We start from the raw sequence: 22,078 nt of genomic DNA, 5'->3' as shown, positions 1-22,078 counted from the left end.
TTAGTTTGTCTCATAGTTATGGATTTTAAAGTTAAAAATTTAAGTGTTTTAAATTGTAATTTTTAAAATTTGAAATTCTAATTGAACATATATTTTACTTATTTTTGAATTTTGTGAGTAAATAAAATCAGTATAGATTTGCGATTTTACTAAACATCAAGTTAGTAATTTGATAAGAATATCTAAACTGACATATCGAAATTAGTTTCTAATAAAATAGGATGATGCCTTATAGCACCACATCTAACCCTAACCCCGCCCCCCTCTCCCCCCCCCAAAAAAAGAATGATGATCAAAATTTAGTTTTTTAAAATTTTATGTGAAGTTAAAATTTGATAGATAAATCGAGACCACAAGTCTATATAAAATAAATATGTTATATTATTTTTTTGGTTTCTCAACTCAATATTTAATTTTTTTATTAAAGTTCAATTATTTTAAATTTATCTCACATAAATTTCGTTCATAGATTGAATTCGAGACATCCGATTAAGAAAAGCGAGGCATGTTATGTTTTATTGGTGATGGAATCTTATACTAATCAATAGAGAGAGTAACACGTACGTATAAATGTAACCAACCCCATAACTCCATATTTCTCTTTCTTTTCTCATATCTTCTTCAATGGCAGAAAGGGCCACCGGAATAATCTTCTTCTTCCTCCTCATCTCCTCCGTCGCCGCCGTCAACCGCCGTACAAAATTCGAATACTTAAAACTCCCATTACTCCACAAAGACACATTTCCCACAACTCCTTCACAATCACTCTCTTCCGATATCCACCGTTTAAACACCCTTTACTCCTCCCTCGGCCACCGAAGCATTACTCGTTCCGCTAAACTCCCATTAACTTCCGGTGCAACTACCGGCAGTGGGCAGTACTTCGTAGATCTCAGATTGGGTACTCCACCCCAACGCCTCCTTCTCGTCGCCGATACCGGTAGTGATTTAGTTTGGGTCAGTTGCTCCGCTTGCCGGAATTGCTCATCCCGCCCTCGAAACTCCGCATTCCTCGCCCGGCATTCTTCAACTTATTTACCCTACCATTGCTACGATAAGAAATGTAGGCTCGTTCCTAATCCTACAGGCGTCGCGTGTAACCACACGCGCCTCCATAGCCCCTGTAGATACGAATACTCTTACTCCGATGGATCGGAAACTAAAGGGTTTTTCTCTACTGAAACGACCACGCTTAATGCCAGCTCCGGTCGACCGGTGAAGTTTAGGAATTTGGCTTTTGGTTGTAGTTTTGAAGCTTCCGGTCCAAGCATTGCCGGTCCGAGTTTCAACGGAGCTCAGGGAGTAATGGGTTTAGGCCGCGGTTCGATTTCGTTAGCGAGTCAACTCGGCCGCCGGTTCGGTAATAAATTTTCTTACTGTTTAATGGATTACACATTATCGCCGACTCCGACGAGTTATTTATTAATCGGACGGTCAACGGCGGTCAACGATCCGAAGAAAATGAATTACACGCCGATGATAAGTAATCCGTTTACTTCAACGTTTTACTATATTGGGATTGAAAGTGTTTACATTGAAGATGTGAAACTACCAATACGCCCTTCCGTTTGGGAAATTGATGAGCTAGGAAATGGAGGGACTGTTATGGATTCAGGGACAACATTGACATTTCTCGCCGAACCGGCTTATCGGCGTATAGTCCAAGCGTTTAAACGGCTCGTTACACTACCCGAAGCCGATGAGCCGACTGTCGGGTTCGACTTATGCGTCAACGTTTCGGGGGAGTCACGACCGAGTTTCCCGAAAATGAGTTTCAAACTCAGTGGAAACTCGATCCTCTCCCCGCCATCCGGGAACTACTTTATCGATACCGCGGAGGACGTTAAATGTCTCGCATTGCAACCGTTGACGGCACCTTCAGGGTTTTCGGTTATTGGAAACCTAATGCAACAAGGGTTCATGTTTGAATTCGATAGAGATCGATCGAGAATAGGTTTCTCTCGGCATGGTTGTGGTAAACCATAATGACTTGGTGAGTCGAGTCGTGAGTCTACTCGACTCACCAAGTGTGAACCCTTTTTTTTTTTTCATTTTTTGTTGGACGGTTGGGGGTACATTTTTTTTTTCTTGTGGAAATTAATATAAATGGATTTGTTGTTTGTGAATTTAGTGTTATAAATATTAATTATATTATTGTCGTTTTTTGTTTTGAATGATTTTTATAGGAAACAACCAAAAAAATATATTGGAGAGAGGAAAAAATAATAATGGATATGTTTTTGTTGCTTTTCTTGCTGTCTGTCTGAATTGTGTTTGATGCTTTCACGTGAAATTCTTAATGAATTATGGAATCAAAGGGTGGGGGTGTTATATAATATGATATTTTTTTCATATAATATAATTTGATGAACATAAATTCAAACTGTATGACTGTACCCATATGAACATGTCAATGTTTGTGAAAAATGGAAAATAACTAAAATCAATTATTTAGGTAATTATCATGCAAACAAATCTTGGATTACTCGTACTTGATATTTACATTAAATTATATTATTTATACTTTCATCACTTGATGTCTAATTGTTTTTGGCGTTTTGATTAAGTCACAACAAGTAAAGCCTATATACTAAAAGGGTCGGGGAACTTATTCAAAATTTCTAGTTATAGTTGACCTGATTTTATTCGTTTCACTGCGACTCTATATTTTTCATGGGATTATCATTTTTTAATGTTAATTGAGGTATTGAATATATACTTTTGACAAAACACAACAAAAAAAAATAGAAAAAAGGTGTTAATTAAGTGTAATTTTCATAATGAAGAGTAGGTTGTACTAATTGTCATTTAATTCAATAATTCGGTGTAGTAATTAACCCTATAAAGTAATGTTGTAATAAATTTTCTATCACCCATGACAGAAGTTGGTTTTAATCAATATCCCTAATAAGTAACGACTGTTTCAAAACAAAAGAGTAAATAACCTTTCCATTGTATCCTCTTATATATTCGTTTCGATATTTGTTTTGAAGTTTTGATTAAAAAAAATCTCCGATAAACGAAAGGGTTGTAGGTATTTGTCATTGCACACTAGCTAATCTATGGGAGTAAGAAAGTGTTTAGTTGATGTTATCCGTCTCAGTACAACCTTGCTTGATCAATAAGAGGACAAGACTTTAACGAAATTTAATTTGTTTGATCCATCTTTCTTCAAAATAAAGATATAACAACTAAAAAAAAAAAAGAAGTTAAACTGAGTTTGACTATCCTTTCACTTATTGATCAAATATGAAAGATTTTGTTGGGAAAAAAAGCGTGAATATCACTAAGAATAGATGATTTTCTTCTTTCGAAATTCACATCACATAAGTCCCTTTCTATCATGATTTTTTTTTTCATACTTACGACAAGGGGTGGAGCTACGGTTCTACATGAGGGCATGGACGAACTCAATAGCCTCTCATTATATACTCTTTATTCATACTACAATATCAAATATGACTTAGTGATCTTTATCAACACAGACCTTCTATTCGCTACTTTAGAACTCACAAACATCAAAATTTTGGCATCTATCCTGCTCACGACTTATCAAAAAGACCTCTAATAAAGAATAAAGAAATCATATTCATCTCATCACGATCTCCAATCTCTAATGATTTTTACGTCCTAATTGTCATTGTAAGGTTGTTACGTATATTCCTATCAATTTCTTGTCTGATTGTCATAGAAAAGAAAAACATTTTTCAATATTTGCCAGCTCGATAAGTCACATATCCCCTAATATTAATCCTAAATTACATTTTTATGGACCCCAAAAAGAGGGGTTTGCTTTGTACTACAAAAGGGACTTTACTTTCTATACGTCCCCATTATATTATAGCCATTATACACTAGGTCCATGCATGACTTATCTTTTGGGACATTGGATTCATTTTTATGGAAAATGAATTTATTATTCATTCCATTCGATTAATATTCATATTAGAGATTGACTGAATTCGGATAATAAAAGTGTCTTTTTAGCTAAGAACATTTGAATTTGAGATTTTTGGTTAAGAATGAATAAGTACTTACTGCTGCATCACAATTTTTGCTGGTAATTGATTTTAATGTCTACTGCTCTGTTTGTTTTAATTTGTTTGTTTGGCTTTTAGTTCACACGAAATTTTAAAAGTATTAAAGATTCTGAATTTTATGATGTTAAACTAAAGATCTACTAACAAAATATCTAATCTTAAACGTGTTAGGTAAAAATTTAAATTAAAGAATTGTAAAAAGAAAGTATTTTTATCAAAATGAATTAAAAAGAAAAATAAGATAAATAAATTGAAATAGCGGTGGAGTATTAATTTGCTTACCTTCTAGATGATGGAGTTGGTCAAGTTTAAATTTATAATATTTGTGCTGCGTAAACAATTTCATATGATAAAATACTTTTGTTTTTATAATTGTGATATTTTAACTAATTTCACCCAAAAAAACATTAGTATTTATATGATTTCGTGTATGTGTACTTATAATCTCATACAAAACAATTTCATCAAAAGAATTCTCAATATTTCAATACACGAAATATATATATATATATATATATATATATATATATATATATATATATATATATATATATATATATATAATTCAAAAAATATTGTATTTCAGTGAATTATAACCTAAACCTAAACGATTTATTTTAATATAAATATTTATGACTAATTTAATGACTCAAATTGTTCCAAAAATTTTTATTTAAGAACTTTCGAGAAAAGGTAAAGTTTAACTACTTAATAATTGGACTATATGCAATAAAAAAAGAGATTAAAAAGGAAAAAGAAAAAAGTGAATCGTTCCAAATGATGTAACTGTATTAAAAACATAATATAAGATCGTAAAGGACATTAGCTTTTTCAACAATATTAATTCTTTATGTGTCGACAAAACCCATTTGAAAATAATAAAAAAGTCACATGGTGCATATTAGTTTTTTTTTAAAAAAATATTTTTAAATAGAAAATTAATTATTTAATTGAAGATTTTAGAAGAATCATGATCACCAACTTTATTTACCAATAATTAAGACATAATAAGTGTGTGTATATATTAGTTGAAAATGACATTGTTTGATATTTATGTCAAATTGTCAATCATAATAATCCTTTTGGAAATTTGATAACTAATGAAGTTATTTCTGACTGATTTATAAATTATAATTTGAATTGTGAAAATAGTCATAAGAATTTCTATATTAATATGAACTATTTATATTACTATCTTTTATGATGCAGCTTTTTTTTTTGAAAATCTATAAATATTTGAATGAGTAGTTTTTTTTCTCATTTAATGCAATAAAGTCCAACTCAAAAAATAGTATGATTTTTAGTTGTTTTATTGGAATAATGTGTGACTAATATTTTGAATTGATTGACAAATGCATAAAATCTAGACTTTGATTGGATCATTAATTTTTTAAAACTTATTAAAATTATATTTGATTTCTTGCCTCTAAGAGTGTGCTGAAATCAATTGACTCAAAGTTTCAAACATCAAATTAAATTATTGATTTTTTTTAAAATCAAACTAAAGTTTACGAAGTGGGGTGTTTCAACCTCAATTTCTTTTCATTTTTTTGATTTTCTCGGGTATTTTTACAGTAAAATCCTCCGGCAAACATATAATTACCTTGTGATTCGAATGATGCACTAGTTAATCATAGTAGAACTAATCATTCTTTAGTATAATTTTTTTACAGAATATAAATATTGTCTTTACGCTGATCATGAATTTTTATTTTTAATTTTATTTTAAAATTGTTATCTCAAGTTATATATTTAAATCACAATTTGAAAATTATAACTTTATATCGTGTACCCATACACAAGATTTATGTTTAGATTTTTTTTTTCACATAAAAGAAGAGAATATAATGATGATAAAGAAAAATTAAAATGTTAAAAATGTTGTTTTGGTCAATAAAAGGTCCACAAGAGTGAATGATTGTTTGGTGTACTATTGCTATTGCCATTATAAGTTTGAACAACCAATTTGCTTTCTTTTAGTGGATTTCTGTCAGAATACTGAGTTGTTACACTAGGAATGGTGTACACTTGCAACAATAAAAGGATCTCAAATTTATTTTAAATCGAACATTAATTAATTTGACTCTCATATTTCGAATCAAACCAATTTTTTTGAGTACTCACGAAGTTCAAAGTTTAATGGTTGAGATTTTCTTACTCTTCTTCTTGATGATACGGCTTCAAGATCTGTTCATATCGTGTCTATTCATCAGGCTTTATACGTTTTCTCTATAGAGTTAAAACTATCTGAAACTCAAATTAAAAAGGCATATAGAGATGTGAATTCCTTTATTTATAATTAAGTAATATACCATCCCTTACTAAACATATATAATGTGATTCTGAAGTAACGAGGCTTGTAACTTTTTATATTGAATGGTTAATCGAAAACAAAATAAAAATTGCATAGTACAACACTCCAACAAAACTAACAATAAAAAATAATCCTAATTATTATTTTATTTTATTTTAAGCAAATTTTAGGCAATATACAACATATAATCATAGTGTATATAACATTACATATTTTAATTATATACACTGAGTATACACCAATAACAAGTACAATTATGCTCATAGAATTCTATTTATTATTAACTGTGTGATAGGGAAATTTATTCTTCCCACATGATTTGTAAAATTTTTGTTTTGATTTTTTTTATTCATTTCCAATTTATTTATTTATTTTTCTTTTTATGGTCATCCAATCTTTTAATGAGCCAACCCTTATTTACACTTTACAACAAATAGTACCATTTAGATTTTCATTTTTGTGTAGATGGAAGTTGGAGGTCTTTCTACTACCCAAACGTGCACAAATTTATGACTCGTGAAGTGACATATATTCCCCATTTACTCAATTTAATCGAAGATAAATACTCTCCCATTCTTAATTAGAAATTTTGAATTTATTTTTAATATGGAAGTCACGCTTTTGTTTAGAAGCGTTTTACCTTTAATATGAAACACATTTCTGCGTGAACCCAGATTAGTTAGACCATAAGACAAGTATAGAACGAGAAACAAAAATATATGTCTTCATTAGTGCATTATCATATTCCTTTATAAAAGATTATTGTGCATGAATCTGAATTAGATTAGACCCGAATATAATTATCAGACATCGATCGAAAATCCAAAAAATGAAAAACTCTTTTTAAGGCCAACATGTTTGTTGTGTGTAAGTTGTGACATTTGTATCTTGTGTATAATTCAATGCATACAACAGAGAGGATAAAAAAAAAAGTACTATCCAAACTTAGAGATCATGAGGCTACCTAGCTAGGGTGGTCATGGTTGGATAAATTTAGAAATCATATTACTATATTATTTAATAGCTAATAAATACTATAAAAGAAAAAGAGAGAGAAGAATTAGTGACAAACAAATTCTATAGCTAAATAATATTTGTCACTAAGTCAATTTAGCAATGGATTATCAAGTTTTTTTTGTTAATTACATATTATTTAGTGACAAATCTTTTATAGTTAATTCCTATTTTTTATATATAAAAAAATATTAATCCTATATAGTAGTAGTATCCTAAATTTAGGAGGGTATGATGCATAAAGTATATTGTATTTATAGAGTTCGGTGAAGGGTCGGACTTCAAGAGGTGTGATGGAAATAGCTTATTCTAATCTCGTTTTCTTTAATTTATACATAGTAAATAAGTAATCCTTTAAGGAAGGGATGGGGGATTCCAAGGAAGCTATAATCGAGAAATAGCGTTTGCAGGTAACTTTTCGATCATGTCTTTGAAAAATAGTTACTATCACGTGGTTTTAAATATTGGGGGCCGATTTCCAAGACAATCTCATGGAGCTTCACCCGTAAATTTAGAAATTTCACAACACTTATCTATTTTTCAATTACAAGGACCGAAAAATGGTTATTTGTGAATTTTTCCGATGAGAGTAAGGTAAACGTTAAAACGTGAAGATTTTGTTTGACGGGCTTTAAGAGTTATTATACTGGGCCTACAATTTTTTAGTGGACTACTACAAGTGAGGCCCAGTGAGAAATTTACTTTGGATAAGATAGAAATGGCCCATTTATATGGGCCTTGATCTATTAGGCCCACTTAAAAGTTTTAATAGAAATTGATCTAAATATTATTAAGCTTAACGTCGATGGTGCTTACGATAATATCACTCTAAAATAAAGACAAACGATAAAGACAACTCGATACATGGTTACTCCAAATACCTAACCTAAGAGAAATTTAATCGAAAAATTTTATTACTTTTTAGATATTATATATATATATAAAACTTAAAGATTCTGAATCAATCAAATTTCCTCCATATCCTCTATGCACTTTATCGTAGCGCTTTGTTGCAATAAGTGTATTTATAAAGTCAACAAAAAATTGATTACGTTAAAGGCTAGAAGATTAATGACCAAATTAAAATACACACATGAATATTGAGTCGAACCTAACAAATATAAATATATGCAAAATTTCATAATCATATATTGGGTGGTCCATAGGACATAAAACATTGGAATATCTTACGAAATCTAAGATGTCTTTCATGTCTATTAATTCTGTCACTTTACTATGACTTAAGATAATCGACAGATTATTGGCACTAACAACTTAAAAGAACACTATTTGTCCATTCAAAAATGTAGAGTGATGATTCGTTTAAATATTTTGATTGAATCAATAAAAAAAATTAATTAATACCTATTCCCAATATTATAATGAAAATTTGTGTCTCAAACATTTGGAAAAAATTAGCTTCTGCACTATGTAGTCTATAAAAACATGTAGAATTTGTTACACCATCAAGTAAAACTAATATATAGTAAGAGTAATATGTTTTGATATAATAAATTAAACTTGACACAATAACCTAAAAGATATTATTGATATAACTTTTTTTAGACTTGTGAGAATATTTTTATAACACCATAAACATTATGATAGGTTTAACATTGCTATAAATTTCAAAACTTTTTAACAATTTGCCACGTGTATGATTATTACATGACATATTTAAGATCATAAGATATATATATGGGGCTAACTAACAAGTATAATTACAATTTGCAATTAATGTTGATTCAACTCAGACATGAGAAACACATATAATATATAAGATATATATATAATAATTTCATTGATAATCTTGCCATCCCCTTATTACATAGAATATTGAAATAAACACCCCAAAATGAAAAGGAAAAAAAAACACCATCACCCACAAGATACTTAGACTTGAAAAAAAGAAGAAGAGCAAAATGATATATAGTATTATGCCTTGAGAAGAAAAGTACAAGGCAAATACATATATGAGTCACAACAAACACTAGTAAATAAATATATTTACAATGATTCTTCCCTTTCCCACAAGAAAAAAGATTTTTTAAAAAAGACACCCCATAATTCTATTTTTTTTTCCTCCATAAAATGATAGAATAAGCATATTGTGAGCATGCATAAATTGTGACAAAGAAAGAGAAGTTGACAAGGAAATTTCACACTAAAAAACAAAAGAGAGACAAAGAGCATGTAATCAAAATACTTCACCATATTTCTATTCTTATAATGTTTCTCTCTTCACTAAAAAGATCCTTCTCTTCAATTTTTCTTTCTCAAGGGTTTTCTTGTTTGAGTTGATCAACTCTTGATGGACATGACATAGACATGAGCCAATTGATTAAGACACTTTTGGACCCCCCCCCCCCCACCACCACCACCCAAAAAACAATGCCTCTACATTTTTTTTATAATTCAGAAATCCCCGACAGTCAATAATGCACGACTCAAAAATAAGGAATGCAGAATTCACTCTCGACATTTCTTCATTCAAATACCAGACTTTTGATAAACATGACACGAGGAAATCAAACACTTTTTGGACACAACACAAAAAGAAAACCACTATGCACCAACCCTAACATATTATATTTTTTTTTATAATAATCGAGAAATCAAACCTCCAAGAGTCAAATAACACCCTATATCAAAATACACCGATACTAAATTTGACCCTCTATAGATACTTCTCCACTTAAATACCTGAATTTCGAGTTTTATCTATGATAGGGTTTTCCAATATGCAACTCACACATCATACAATTAACCCAAAACCCTAGACACCACCAACTCTCTACATTATACTGCCCAAATAAGATGGACAAAAAACAAAAACCACACACCCCAAAAAAAAACAAAAACAAACACACATAAAAAGGGAAAAGAAGTAATTTAAGAAAGGATGTTGATATTGTTAGTTCTTTGTCTCTTAACACTTGTAGAAGCAGAATCATCACCACTTGATTTCTCCATCACAGCTTTAAGTGCTTCTTGTATTGAACTTATACAATACTGTGGTTGTTGTTGTTGTTGTTGCTGCATCATCTCAGTATCTTCATCGTCTCCACTTATACACGTATCTACCTCTCGATTATTATTATTATTACAATAATAATCGTCTCCAGTTATAAACAACACATTTCTAACACGTCCACCAAGTGTTGTAATTTCAGCTTTTAATGTTTTTAACCTTAGTGCTTTCAATGTCTTGATTAAATCAGGCAAAAGATCAGATCTATCTTCACAACACAAAGAGGCCTTTATTATAAACTTACCATCTTCATCAGATGTTGCATTATCAACTGTTAATTCATCAATTTCAGTTGGGACAAGACTTGTCTCTGATATTAAGGATGTTTGTCTTTTTAACTCTTTCACATGTTGTATCACTTCTGCTAGCAATGAAGCTTTGTCTGTCTATTAACATAAACAAAAAAAACAACGTAACGTTAGCTATCAGGTCATCTAAATGATAACTTTGTTCATATATAACACTAGTTATCAGGTCATATGAATGATAACTAGAGATAATCGTTCATTCATAAAATATCTAAGTTAAGATCAATGATATGAAGAATTATACAATATTAACACTAGCTATAATCGTCATCTGAATGATAACTATAGATAATCGTTTGTTTCATAAAATATATAAGTTGGGATCAAGGATATGAAAAATTAGACATATCAAATTACCTAAGCGATAACTAAACCACACACCTATGTATAAGTTGAAAAAATATTAAGAATATGGGTTTTCTTTAATTCAATTTATCATATTATTTTTGTTGCTACGTATTCTTTTTTTAATCGTTTTCAATATAATTTTTTTTGCTACTACATTTATTTGATGTATTGAACTATTGATACTCTTATTTAAGTCAAGAAATCGTTCAGAAAGAAACTCTATATTTTTATATTACTCACATTATAATCTATCAATAAAATTATATAAAATAAATTATTATTAATATTTTTTGGGGTTTGTAAACTTTATATGATTGATCATTAAATTGAGGATTTTTAGGGTGGGGTTTTTTGAGGACTAGGCATGAAGTACATAGAGTTTTTTATTTTTTTAAAAAAAATGGTATACATGACTGACAAAAATGCTTGTTTGTCTCATTTAAATTAATTCTTTTAAAATAATATATATTTTCTTTCTTGTTGATTTTATTTTTTTTAACAACTACTTTATTTTTTTTGGGTAATGTAAATTTAATAACCGGCAAGAATTTTCTATGGAAGCTTTTGAACTGCTTGGTGGTTTCTCTTTTTCATGTCAAATTTGCGACATTAACGCTTTGTTCCAACTTTCCTTGGAACTAGCACTAAACATCTCTCGGTTTTAATCTACTTGTCTAATTTTAATTTAATACGAAATTAAAAAAAACATACATAGAATACATTCAAATTATTATTTAATTTAATAATTTTTTAACGTGTAGTGTAAAAAACGATAAAAGAAATCACATATCTTTAATCAGTCTAAAATATGTATATGACAAACAACTTGAAACGAAACGAATACTAATTGAAGAAAAAATAGAAAAGGGTGTTTCACTTTTTTGGTACTTCTAGCTATAGCTATGTATTACACACTTCACACTCATTTGGTGTTGCTAGGTTTTGTATTATCTACGTATACTTTTTACTTTCTAGTCATGAAAGAATCCAAAATAAAATCTTTTGAAGATCTAAAATCAAAGAGTATAAATTATATATATCATTATCGTCAATTTATTTTTTTCTGTTATAACAGATAAATCAATCTTTAAAGGTTACATAATTTCGTTTCATGGTTTTCAAAGTGCTAAAACCAAAAGAATTTCAAGTCATATAAATCGTCCATACAAGGAGTTTTTATATCACTAATAAATAACTTCTCTTAATTTTAAAATTATAAAAAAATTCTTGTTAATCATTTCAAATAAACTCAATCCATAAATATCATTTAAATAATTTAATAATATAAAAAAATTTCTTACACGATATATATATACCTAAATACACCTAAAATAAAACAAAACAAAGCAATAACACATCACATTTAAGAGTTTAGGTTATATACTTATATACACAAACAATATTAAACAAAAATAAACTTACACATTCAAATTATCATATCAATCTTGCTACGAAGAGTTATATTACCTCTTAATCATTACTATAAGTGATATTCTCAACACTAACCCTAATATAGAGTCATATTATAGGTGATCATCAACAACATATCCAGTATAATTATTTCATCATCATCGATTGATATAATGTTATGATTGTCTGCGCACATAACATAAACTCTTATAAGCATACAATTAAGTAGACTTACTTTAGTAGTATTAGGAAGAAGGCTTCTCAATTTAGCAAGATGATTATTGATTCTTTCTCTACGTCTTCTCTCAGCTTCACTATGGCTTTTAGATGCAGCCAATGCCTTAGCATCCATTATTTCTTGTGCACTCATTTTTTGTAACTCAGCTTGTAAACCAAAAGGTGCTATTGAGCCGGGTTGATTATGATGATGATGATGATGAACCACTTGACCTACTAAACTATCTGAGATGAACCGGAGGTGTTGTTGATCTGTGTTAGTGTTACGATTAAATAAACCGTAAGCCGATGGTGATGGAGGGAGGAGAAATGACTGATCATGGTGGTGAACCGGGTTCATAAATGGTTGAACCGGTGGAATTGACCATGGTAACATTTCTGAGTTGCTTTGGAAGTGAACCGGGTTCATGAAACTTTGTGGATGCATACCTATAGTAAATTCAGAACTATTATAGTAATTAAACATATATATAATAATAAGTAACAAATTTTCTAATCGATATACATAGATTATATACTGAATATGATTACACGAGTGAAACAATAGTATGTTTGAAGAAGTTTAGGTTTAGCTTGTTTATATAAACAAAAGTAATTAGTCAGATTTACTGTTTATTTTTTCTGGTCAATATATATAGATCATACATCAAATATGTTTTTTTTTAAGAATAAAACATTTGATAATCATCATATGTATAAGTATATATATGTTGAATGAAAAAATATAAATATATTACAAAGTTGGATTTTGTGTGACAAAAGGAATTTTTTCATAAAACACAAAAAGGGGTAAGTAAAAGACAGACCTTTGCTTTGCTTTGATGTAGAATAGTGAAGAACTAAGATTTATTTTTATTTTTTTGGTTTGTTTTGAGAGAGAAAAGAAAAGTTCTTTTTTTTTTTTTAGGTTTGAGATTTCAACTTGTATTGAATGGCAATGGAAGTGACCCTTTTTATCCTTAGCATCAACTAGCTTTTTTCAAATCTCTTTTGTGGCTTTGTTGGTATCTTTTTGTATTTATTATTTATTTTTAAAAAAAAATTAAAAATGGACCCAACTTTTTATTTATTTTTTATATTTTAATGTCCACTTCTGACAATTTTTTTAATTTTTTTTATTATATATAGAGAAGGGGTATGTAAAAGTACTGGCAGTGTTGTTTCCTTTCTCTTTACGGCATTCTTTTTTTCTCTTTCAACTATATATTATATCTATTTATATACCTATCACACACTAACTAGTTAATTCTCTCACTCATGTTTGTTCACTTTGGATTTTTGTTTTATTTATTTTATTAGATATAACTTCGTCCGTCTTAATTTATGTGATATTATTTATCTGGTTAAAATAAATGTAATAATCAAACCCTAAAAACTAGCTAAATAACAACGGCGTGCCAACTCAAGTAGCGATGATTATCCAACACGTCGTATTAAAGAGATCATCGATTCATTTTCTTAAAGGGCGGAAGCGAGACTCTTCACACAAGCTCCACATCTGATGTGTGAACAATTTAACTTAAGAATTTAACATCGAAAGTGAAAATTTAGATGGGCTCTATTCTGATATCATAATAAAAAAATAAATTTTGAATTTAACATAACTTTAAAAGCTAATTCAAAAGGTGAGAATTGTCCCTATTATATATATTATTAGTATAATATATTTTCATAAAAGTAGTAGTAAAATTATTCTTTATTTTCCCTATGAACAATATAAGTATTATTATTTACTACATGGTTCAAAGTAATATAATTATTAGAGTGTATGTTACTTGCAACAAAAAGAAACACTGTGAAGGCAAAACACACGGATTGTCGACCGACCAAACACAATTTTAATAATAATTAGAAGTTTAGCTTATTCATCACAAAAGTAAATTAATACTACTTCTTTACACTATAAAAATAAATAAATAATCATCAATTTAATTTTTTTAGCAATTATGGATATAACATGACAATATACATACCATCCGTTCACATTTTAAGAGTTCATTTCGTACTAATTTTGTTATACATCAACTTTAATCACAATTACATACGAATTTAAAATTTAAAGCTATGTAATTCAAAGTTTAAAATTTTAAAAATTGATCTTAAAATCTACGTTTAAACGCTAACGAATTATGTTTTTACTTTTTGGTTCATGAGATATAAAAAGTTAGGGTATTTTTAGGGTTAGTTAGGTTAAGATATAGTATTATTATTCTCTCATATACATATAGTATAGAGTAGCTATTTTCCACGCCAAACCTTTCTGCTTCCCCAAGACCCTTGTAATCATTGTGTCTTGGAACACACTCCACCCCCCACCCCCACCCCTCATAGTGGGGGTGGGTGGGGAGGGTAGGTAGGGGGGTAGTGTAATATAATTGGTCATTTTTGCAAACTACATATTGATGAGTTTGTCTTCACATGATATATTATTCCTCCTCGATTTCAGTTGCATCTATTCATACTTAATTCATTTGGGGGGAGGGGCTAATTAGTCTTTTGGTAATTGGTAACTTTTTTTATTTTAATTTACGTGGTACGGTTGAAATTTCGAGAGTCAGATAAATTTTCTCGAATTGAAATTTTTCTATGTGTTTTTAGTTAATTATTATGATGTATAATACTTTTAACGTAGTTTACAGATATATATAAAAAATAAAAAAAAAGTTTGAAGTTTTATGTCTGAGATCACTATTATAAGTTGAAAGTTAATTTGAATCTCGAAATTTATGACGTATAAATTGGAATAGAAGGAATGGTTCGATAGAGTGTTGAAATTGATAATGAAAAGGTGTTTGATAAATATTTTTTATCTTTTTGTATTGTGAAAAAAAAAATTATCAGCGAAAAGCAAAAACTTAATTTCTTTGAGCGAATTTTTTACTGGATTAATGTTGAAATAAGAGAAAATATATCTTGATATTTTCAATCATTCTTCCTCATATTTGCGTATAAATGAATAATGACAAAGTTAAATAGGATCATAAGTTAAAAGTGATTAAGTTATTATCTTTAATTAATTTTATTTACAAGCACTTTTAATATTTATACCAAACTTCTAGATTAACTCAAGGATACCTTTTTTTTCTCTCTCTAATCTAATGGTTGGGAATTAGCAACAGATTTCCCACTATAGTTAAAGCAATAGTACTAATATTAGGCTACCACAATTTTAATTATTTATAATTTAATTATGAAATATTTAAATTGTCAAGTTGTTGCTGACATAAGTTGTAAATTCTAAAATGTTGTCTCTATTAACTTTGTGAGGTTTGGTGTGATTCTACACTGACATCATGTTGCATTATGCTTGGTTTTCTATTATTCAAAGATTAATTAATCAATTATTTATATCATCTAATTCCACCAATAGTTTTTCCTAGGGTATTAATTAAGCAAAAATTTCTTTTGTGTTTTTTTGATAAATGGGAAGATCAACCCTTTATATGGATTGAATATAACAACATATATATATATATATATATATATATATATATATATATATATATATATATATATATATATATATATATATATATATCAGTGTAATTTGATAAGTAAAACTCGAAGAAAATAATATATACACAAGTGCAAACAAATTTTTTGAGATTTTGATTAATTTAAATCTACGTTGAGTATACGCTTATGACCTCCTCGCTTTCCCAATCTTACATGAACATGAATAAAATCATTGAAACTAAAACAACATTATGTGAAGAACAATTATTAGCTAATGCTAGAAATAAAGAAAAAAACTTCTTGCTTATATTTTACTTAATTAGTTCCACAAAAGGACCAAAATATTGCTGAAAATGATTGATGTTTTCAAATGTAACGTAATACATACCTAGTGATCAAGAGATTATAGCTAAAATTCTTTCGGAAACAATTTTTCTATCTTCTTGAAGTAAGGATAAGATTTACGTATATATCACTCTTCTCAAATTTCATATGTATGATTACACTGATCGATCGATAGTCGATACATCATTGTTGTTTTTCCTTTTCTTTTTTTTGTTCCTAAAAGTCTCTTTAGTTTAGTCAAATATGCATAAAGCTCCAAAGCTGTTTTTTATGAAATGATTATAATACTACTACACAAAAAGAAAATGACTGACTAAGAGTAAAATGAGGAGAAAAAAAACTGCTTTTAACTCCTCCTGATATGTCTTGACCAACATGATCTGACTAATTACACAGTCCATATGAAATTTTGGCTGAGTAAAGTTAATACAAATATCATCAACCCCTATAATATCTTGGAATAATAAAATTAGACCTTTATTCATAATATTAGAAAAAAAAGAGTTAAAAGAACATATATAAATTTCTCTAGAAAAGTTGCGCATAAGACTCTGAATCGATGAACGTCACCCATGCATTGCTTATACAGCTATATAACGTTACTTTTATTAACAGGCCACATCAGTAAAGACGTAACATAAATATCTAGTAATTAAATATAATCTTTCTTCAAAAGAGTTGCGCTTAGGACTCTTATAATGTTAATGTTCTTTGCATGTCACGTCAGCGCAGACACAACGTAGCAGCATTTTTTGAATAAAATATGGATTTGGATATGTAACTTTTTCCATAATAAATTTGAGTAATTGAGAGAATCTCCTATATATATATTGTCCATGGGTTACTAAATTTTTTCTATAAAAACAAAGGTTAGTTAGGTACTTAATTAGGTTAAATGTTATATGTGACAAATTTGAACAAACATTTTAGGTAGGAATAAGACCCTATGATCAAACATTTAGAGTAGGAATAAAAACACTATGCACATGAATAACAAGTAAAAATAAAACATGTTGATTTCCAATGTCTCTTGTTAGTGCTTTTTCCTAGTCTATTTTTAGTACGGATATTAATTGACCTTATTCCTCTTTACACCATTGTCAGGTCACTCTAACGCACAGATTTGTCACTGCCCTCATAATATATGCTATAGGGTTTATCTAGTCTACGAGACAGGAATAAGGTTTGTGTATTCTGAATTTTCTAGACTTTTACATGTTGAATTATGCATTGAGTTTGTTGTTGTATTCGACACGAAGAAGAAGAAAATATTTTCTTGCTTTTATATTTTTTATGTTTGATAGTAGAAAATAATATTCTGAAAGTTTAACGTAATAAATAAATGTCGTGAATAGGGATAGAGATGGGAGGACGACATTTAGTCGCAAGGTCAGGATTTTCACTAAAAATATTCAAAGCATAATGAAGTAAACATGTGAAGAGGTCAAAAGAGCTGATAATGTACTATATACATGTTGAATTTCATATATCGATCTACACAATAATATATATTTTTTGAACGAAAGAGAGTGTCAATTAACGCATTTCAGGCAAAGATAGCTCCGCCTCTAATGGCATGAGAGGGTTTTGGAAAATGATCCATAAATTAGAGGCACTTAAACATGAAAAATATCAAACAATATTTTCTTTCGTACCAAACGTAACCTTAATTTCCTTTTTGGTTTTGTGAGGGAAGTAGAGGGGTTAAGTCAAGTTCTTTGCATGTAAATATTTGTGTTCAATTCTTGATCCTTATATTAATCTAAATATTGTCTATAAGCAAATACAAAAAGATCCTTTTTTAATGAGTTATAAAAGTTGTTACTTTATGTTATATTAGTTTTAAATATGATATTCGTCATATTTATATACAGTATAATTTTCTGATGATAACGTAAAATCGATCGAGCCTTTGGGATGAGAATTTTTAGGAACCATATATATATAGTGGTCACACGCATGGCTACTTTGGTCCCCATTGTTTTAACCTTTTTAGCTTAGGTTCCTTTTTCCTTGTACTTTTTTTTTTTTTTTAAATTTTAAGTCTTTCCTAATTCAAAGATTTGATGATAGCTAGTAGCACTAGCAAACAATAAAATTTTGAAAAAAATAAAATAAATTATATTGCTTTTATTTGTGAGGATTAATAATTATGACATCAGTCTCATGCTGTCATGACGTTTAATTCCTCTTAAACCACAAGTGCTTAATTAATAATTATGGTGCTAATTAATAATTCAATTGTGTAGTATATTGAGAAACCAACTCCACATGTTTTGGTTAATTATACTAATTATTAGTAGTGATGTTTGATCACCTTTTCTTAGTTTGGCTAATTACATTTTTTTTTAAAAAAAAAAAACTTTATGTAGAGTTTGAAAAAAGAAAGAAATTAAAATCATTTTATATTTGTCTTAAAGTATGTTGGAAAAAAAAATAACTTTTGGCTTTAGTTAGTCCAACTTTTAATTCTAACATGTTTATATATATATATATATATCAACTAATTAATTTTATCCAAAAAGAATTTATTTTCCCTATGACATTGTATTTGCCAAAAGGAAAAATAAAAAAATTAAAATAAAATTAGGCGCATGCTTATTTCACATTACATGATTATTGTTTTTTCAAATTTCAGGTGGTTTGCACATGCTGAGATTACACTGAAGCTTATTTTTGTTTGTTAATTTATTTATTTATACTAAATTTTTTAGCAAGATGTATTTTCATATATATTCAAACAAGTTAAAAGTACTTTCGGTGTGAAAAAGTATAAAATCTTCTTCAAGAAAAATAGTCAATTAATATTTCTTTTATGATGAGAGAGCTTAATTGTGACCCTAGTGACTTGTGATGGAATCATAAATAAAAATTATGGGAGAAGAGTAAAATTTCTGAGAAAAATATAAGTGATATGCTAGACGAATCTTATATATTAAACTAATAAAGAAATTAATATCAAGATTCTTGAAATATATATGCAATGCTAGTCCATATAATAAGAGATTGATTAGATCTTGCAAGATATATATAATATTATTAAACATTAAACATAACTAATAAGACAGATCATAAAGCAAAATAATTAATTAATTTATTATTTTTTAGCATTATGAACTTACTTATTGTCCCCTACTATTATTTTAATCAAAAGTAATTTGCTACATAACAAATTTTCTAAAAGGCACTTTCAGTTTAACTTAAATAACCATTAAATCTAAAAAGTGATGCTATAATCAGTCGCGTCAAAAATATTTTTATTATATTTTATTTACTTATTTTATTATATTTTCAATGGCTTTTTATGAAAAATACAAATCCCAAATCAACCAAAGGAAGAATCTAAATCTATAAATAATGGGAAAGTACTCCAATAGAGAAGTTTGTTTAACTCAAGATTTGCCACTAAACCTAACTAATAAAGTAAAATTTTGTAATGCCACTTAATTAATTAGGTTCAGTTGTATGGTTAATGATAAATTATGCTAATCATATGTGTTCATAACATAAAATATAGTCATTTAGAGAGCACTAGGAAGTACATATACATATATTATGACAAATCATTTATTGGAATGTATACAATGGCGATAATAGAGGCATGCATTACGTACATGTTGCTATACATATTACGTGATAATTTAATTCACTAGTGATATTATTTACTTTGAGTGTAGACTAATATATTATAAAATATATTAGTAAGATCATTTTATTATCACGATTCAAAAATAGAGGTAATGACACTCGTTTTATCCCATCAAGACGAGTTAGTCTAAAACTCAAACCATTACGATAAACTACAGAAATCTATAATCAACTTTAAAAAAATCCTAAAACCTGATTGTCACATGCACAAGTCTCTAATATATCAGATTAAAATTGAAAATAAACATAAGTCACGAATGACATTATTTCTAAAATAGAACAAGATTATACGTGAACGAATCTTACGTATCAATTGCAATGTATTTGGATCAGTTTCTTTGTAAAATTGATTTTTTCTTAAGTTCGATGATACGTTTGATAATATAAATTAATGGACCACATAGCGGTGGTGTTAGTTTTGTCCACATCACGAGCAGAAGGATGATTACATTTAAGTACCTTAATTATTTTTTAAAAAAAGTATATACATAATAAGTGAAATAACATAAATAAATAAATAAAAACTAACTCAATATCTAAGAAGAAAATAGGAGAAAAATATAGGCAAATGATTGGGAGTTGTGTAAATTGTATAGTAGAGTATATGATAATCAATATATATATATATATATATATATATATATAATTATCTTCCTAGAATTAGAGTTAATCATTTGATTTAAAGAACTTCCTATTAGAATTATAAATTTGATTAAACACTAACTTTTTTCCTTAAAAAAAAAAAAGAATCAGTCTATGCCAAAGTTTGACTTAAGCAATATAATAAATTTAGCACTAGGCTTGTCATAATTCAAGGCTTAAAAATGAAAGCATGATTTCCTCCATAATTACACTAGATCTGTCAACGTGAGTTAGTTTACATTATCGATCATAAGCTTGAAAAAAAAATTATAATAGAAAAAGAACTATTATAAAACTAGAGGTAAACCGACGATATGAAGTTATAATTGTGGATTTTTTTATGTGAAAGATAAATCTATGTATAAAAATCTTATAAAATTGAAAAGAATAGTAGGTTCGAAATCATGGTATTAAAAACATAACATGTTTGGTATCTTTTATCCGAACATACATAACATATTCAACTCATCTTTATTTGAACAAAATATGACAGAATTACAAGGAAAGTTGGGTTTGTCTTCTTCTTTTCGTCCAACACTCAACGTACAATATCTATATTAAGGATCTAATTAATCTGAATTTACATTACGTAAAATTCATTTAAAAAGTATTTTCTATCATGATTTCTCATACCTAAAAATCAAATTCAAAATTTTTAGATAAACGTAAAGATTATATTCATCCCGTCATAACTCTAAATAACCTAAAATAAGATTTGTCAATGAAAAAGAACCCAATATACTTTGTTGTCAAGTCATTCTCAAAACATGCTTTCAAATTGTCCATTGCATAGTGTAGCCGAAAGTGGAGTCTTGGTTAATCATATACCTCAAAACCCTATAAAAAAAATTTTAAAAATGTACACTTTTATTAAATTTCAATGAATTAAAGTGGCTTTATTTGCAATAAAATAAAACACATTAAAATTTAGGTCTTTGACATTTTTTTTTCCATGTTTAAGCTAGTTATAGGGTTTGTCTACTATATTATTTGGTCATGATATTATTTTTTAAAAAAATAAAATAAAATTGTTCTTTGTTTCTATTTTTGGTTCATCATATGGTTCCACCTGCAGTTATCATGATTATTATTGATCAAGATCTTGCTAAAATATAAGATTAATTATTTTTTATGTGTTTATTTTCTAGTCATTATTACCACTTGCAAAGATCTCTTGCGTCTAAGGCAAGAATTCTTTTAAGTATTTGCATGCGTTGCATTTTTGTTTTTCCTTTAATATTCAAATTTAAGATTTAATCAGTATGAGTTATGGTGGGATGATTGA

The 22,078-nt window shown here is 28.3% G+C and overlaps 2 protein-coding genes across 2 annotated transcripts; one reads left to right on the top strand and one right to left on the bottom strand.

Moving 5' to 3' along the window:
• Positions 1–505: 505 nt before the first annotated feature.
• On the top strand, positions 506–2,251 carry LOC101267113 (aspartyl protease family protein 2). Its single transcript, XM_004238922.5, has one exon. It carries the CDS (start codon positions 625–627, stop codon positions 1,984–1,986), a length of 1,362 nt encoding a protein of 453 aa, XP_004238970.1. The 5' UTR covers positions 506–624; the 3' UTR covers positions 1,987–2,251.
• A 6,887-nt stretch (positions 2,252–9,138) lies between these two features.
• On the bottom strand, positions 9,139–13,694 carry LOC101266819 (transcription factor bHLH30-like). The gene is made up of 3 exons (XM_004238921.4): positions 13,509–13,694; positions 12,701–13,131; positions 9,139–10,785 (listed from the first exon to the last, which is right to left on the bottom strand). Exons 2-3 carry the CDS (start codon positions 13,127–13,129, stop codon positions 10,261–10,263), a joined length of 954 nt encoding a protein of 317 aa, XP_004238969.1. The 5' UTR covers positions 13,130–13,131; positions 13,509–13,694; the 3' UTR covers positions 9,139–10,260.
• Positions 13,695–22,078: the final 8,384 nt, after the last annotated feature.

The sequence above is a fragment of the Solanum lycopersicum genome, chromosome 5 (genome assembly GCF_036512215.1).
Source record: "Solanum lycopersicum chromosome 5, SLM_r2.1".
Taxonomy (NCBI): domain Eukaryota; kingdom Viridiplantae; phylum Streptophyta; class Magnoliopsida; order Solanales; family Solanaceae; genus Solanum; species Solanum lycopersicum.
This window is presented reverse-complemented; position numbering and strand designations above follow the sequence as displayed.

Bases quoted from the DNA above. Each gene is read 5' to 3' on its own strand.
- LOC101267113 (XM_004238922.5), top strand. From the start codon at position 625: ATGGCAGAAAGGGCCACCGGAATAATCTTCTTCTTCCTCCTCATCTCC.
- LOC101266819 (XM_004238921.4), bottom strand. From the start codon at position 13,129: ATGCATCCACAAAGTTTCATGAACCCGGTTCACTTCCAAAGCAACTCA. The intron at 10,786-12,700 runs GTAAGTCTACTT...TTATGTTAATAG, and splicing joins TTCTTCCTAATACTACTAAA to ACAGACAAAGCTTCATTGCT.